The following is a 4023-nucleotide window of genomic DNA, read 5'->3' as shown; positions in this document are numbered from 1 at the left end:
GCACACACACACACACACACGCACACACACACACACACACGCACACACACACACATCCTTGTATTTGTATCAAACTGGGGACATCGTATTGACTTCCATTTATTTTTGTAACTGTATTTATGCCTAACCCAAACATTTCCCCTAAAATTACCCCTTACTGCTAATGTACCATTATAGCCATGTGATGGAGCATCCCTGCCCCTTCACACTTTTCAGTAGACTTTGAGTTAGATCGCAGTTCCTACACACATATACTGTAGTTTACACATGGTCATGTCATCCTCAAATTCTCCTTTCAGTTAGTTTGCAATTGGTCAGTAAAGTCATTATCATACATGTTCCCTTATCAGCTTAGAACAACCAGAGGTGCACACTTGGGGGTTCAGTTCAGGAAAAAACATACATTTTAAACACACTGCAACTTATCAACGTTGTTGCTATATCGGTCAGTTGCTTCTCTAATTGCATAGGTAGAAGCAGGTGGGATGTTTTCATTTTATGCTATGATCATGTGATTTTGTTAATTGATTTTGGGTATTTGTCTTATCTTTTTTCTTTTGGTTTGTTAATGATTGAGAGAAAGYAAAGCTGAAATATTAACTTTGTATTTATTTTATGTTGAAACCAATGCATTTTGTTAATAAGAAATGTAAAGCTGTTTATTGGGTAAAAAATAAGGAAATGACGTGCCTGATGGGAGGGGCTACAGAGTAGAGTTGTTACCCATCACTGAGGAGGCTGGGYAGAAAATGACTGAGGGATCTAGAGTAAAATGTGTTGGTTGGGGTTTTTCAAAAGACTTGTAATGAAGACAAGTGTTTTTCCCCTGTGAAGAACAAGAATAAAATCCAGATGAGCAGAAATTTTCCTGACTTGCCAGTGGATTTTTGAATTGTATTTTGGCAATGTTGGCCTGAAGAAGAACCCTAAACTGAACCAAAACTTAATCTGCACCATACCTCTAAACCTAACTGGTAAAGCACAGCAGAGCAGAAAATAAAGGGACAGAATTGAAGCGGTCCTCACATTACATCAAATACCTCACTTTGCTAATACAGTAACTATGGCACAAATGGTCCTCACTGTGTAGTCAAAACAAGTACACACACCCACTCCTTTTGGACATTTTATGCTCCATAAAATAAAGATGATTTTATTTTATCCTTTCCTTCATCAAAATTTAGGTTTAATGATGTGTTTTGTTATGTTTTAAACCTGTAGGTATCCAAGAGACTGAACTCCAGGGTAAGTCATGTTCTAAAATAAATACTCTACAGTTCAACCCACACAAGGTTTAATCTATCGTGTGTAAACTACACTGAAAAAAGTGCAACCACTGTCTCATTTATTTAAAGTACTATTTTAAATCAAACTAATTGAAAATTATGGTTTATTTATTTTAAATTGTTTTTTTTTGTTTTTTTTCCAGTTTGCTTCAAAGCAAATAATGCACATTTTGGAGTAAACTGAAATTACTGTTTGGATTAAAGTAATTATTTTGCATTAAACGAAAGATATTCTTGTCATGTGACCAAATGATGTCACTCATTTGCTGGCTACAGTGTTGCCAGGTGTACGATAATTATCGTTCAATTAACTAGAGGCTTGGCCATAGCCGTAGTACTATGCTTACCCCAGACTGTCACCCAGCCTGCCGGGATTTGTAATTTTATTAAACCGCCATTTTCCTCCATTGTTGTGGCAGCGTTTATTAAAAATGCAGAAACACGTAGAAAAAAGCAAAAAGTCTGTGTGTATGGCCRTCACAATGAATTTAATGGAGCAACAACAAACAGAGTCGATCAAGGAAGTCTGTCAAGCTGTAGCTCGGCTCGTCAGTGAGCAGGAGCCACTGATATAACAKCCGGTGCACGCTTACAACCAATCACAGTCCGACAACTGTAAACATCTAAACCAATGACAGGGCTCCAGTTCAGGAAGTACATTATCAAAATAAGAGAGGTCACACATTGCTGGAGTCTTGAAGTCTAGGACAAACAGATTAAAACAACCGAACCAGTTATCAAATAAGATACAATATTGACAATGTCAAGGTACAAGCAGAGAGTTATATAATTATTCCATCACATCCATCACACAAGAACAACAACTAAAATCAAACTTTTGCAGATTCTCGCAATAACACAGCCCCTCCCAACTCTGTGCTGCCTAGTGGGCCCTGGTTAGCAAATTGGCTTTTCAACAGTTCTGTGCCGAGCTTCCAGTTCAGACAGCCTCTCCTTTTAAAGCTACAGCACCACAAGGCTTCATTTATTACACACACCACTCTCYTCTAAAGGAGGCAGAGCAAAAGATTTCACATGAACATTTTCAGATCTTAGATCAGTGCTTCAGCTACATGTGACGGTCTAACATAGCTTTGGGCTGAGGAGAGTCAAGGCATTTTTCACAAAAGGCCAAAATTAAATACCTTTTCTTACACCTTTTTTTTTAGAAAAAAAGTGTTAGAAAGAGAAAATAAATGAGTTGCCATGTTTTTCAGATTGTTTTATGTCAATAAATCCCTATAGAAATTACTTTTCACAGTCTTATTTATGAAAAAATACATGGTCTATATGATTAAAAAATATTCATCATTTATGTCCTCCTTTTTAATCTTTTTTCATTACTTCACTGGTTTCTAATAAAAACATGGATATTAAAACAACTCCCTCAGTGAAAACTCCATTTGCAAACAAATAAACCTTGTTAACAGAACTTATTTGTCACTTTYACTCAAACAGATCCTTCAACACTGAACATTCTGACATTCAGCTCAACATTGCTGGGGAAGCAAAAAACCTTTTGTCATATTAACCTCGCAGACATGTTCAATAATTATTTTGACATCAGTAACAGTTTATTGGTATGCCCTCTAAATATACCAACAGACCAATATGCATATATCATCTATGAATATTATTTATTATGATTACTGGTCGGCTGTGGCTAACACTGAACCCACACTGCCTCTGATATGTGTCCCATCAGTGTATGAATCACTGTCTGTATAGATTGATTTGTACATGTTAGTTTTGTAGAAAAATAATAAAGTGCTGTGTGAATGGATAAAGAGGACATAGGTTGTAGTGCAAAGCACTTTGAGTATCCTGATTGAATAGAAAGGTGCTATATAAGCACTGTCCATTTCCCATTTATGAAACTGGCATGAGGTTGAGCAAATTTCCACAACCCTTATTAATCCTTAATACTTAATACCTTAAGTTTTGTGTGGCAAAAAATAGTGTATTTGTGTGTGTACCTTTTGTATTTGATGCCCCGATTCTTAAAATGAATTTCATGGTTCAAAATAGGAAGTTGGTCATGTTGATTATTTGGATCCGACCAGCTGCTCTGTGTTCTCTGCAGAGCCTTCAGGTTCTGGGATATGGGGCTGGGATAAAGGTTTTACAGAACAAAGTACCTCTTCTTCCAGGAGAAACCATCCAGATTAAAGGTACTGTCTGCATTTTCTGTCTGTCAAACCTACAGCATTATGCTTTTTTTTCAGCTCACATGAAAAAGTCAAGTGGTGCCATGGTGGCTCAGTTGGTAGAGCTGATGCCTCAAATTCCAGGGACCTTTCTGGGTAGAGTTTGCATGTTCTCTCTGTGCATGYGTGGGTTCTCTCTGGGTACTCCGGCTTCCTCCCACAGACCAAAAACATGACTGTTAGGTTAATTGATAACTCTAAATTGTCCCTAGGTGTGAGTGAGAGAGTGAATGGTTGTTTGTCTCATTTGTCTCTGTGTGTGGCCCTGTGATGGACTGGAGACCTGTCCAGGGTGCACCCCGCCCCTCATACTGTGACTGCTGGATATGGGCACCAGTGATCCCCGTGACCCTGAAAGTAAGATGGATGGATGGATGGATGGATGGATGGATGGATGGATGGATGGATGGATGGATGGATGGATGGATGGATGGATGGATGGATGGATGGATGGATGGATGGATGGATGGATGGAAAAATCATTTTCTTTAACCTTTATCACCCACAGCTTATAGGTGAAAGATGGGTGA

At 38.2% G+C, this 4023-nt stretch overlaps 1 protein-coding gene across 1 annotated transcript in view; it reads left to right on the top strand.

Annotated features, from left to right (window-relative positions):
- Positions 1–4023, top strand: part of LOC106533118 (myotubularin-related protein 1-like) — a 7930-nt gene extending 3907 nt beyond the window's left edge. The window contains exons 3-5 of the mRNA XM_014029353.1: positions 1222–1245; positions 3370–3552; positions 4009–4023. Of these exons, the coding sequence (XP_013884807.1) occupies positions 1222–1245; positions 3370–3552; positions 4009–4023 (222 nt within the window). The remainder of the gene's footprint in view (positions 1–1221; positions 1246–3369; positions 3553–4008) is intronic.

This window comes from Austrofundulus limnaeus, unplaced genomic scaffold, assembly GCF_001266775.1.
Source record: "Austrofundulus limnaeus strain Quisiro unplaced genomic scaffold, Austrofundulus_limnaeus-1.0 Scaffold887, whole genome shotgun sequence".
Classification (NCBI taxonomy): domain Eukaryota; kingdom Metazoa; phylum Chordata; class Actinopteri; order Cyprinodontiformes; family Rivulidae; genus Austrofundulus; species Austrofundulus limnaeus.
This window is presented reverse-complemented; position numbering and strand designations above follow the sequence as displayed.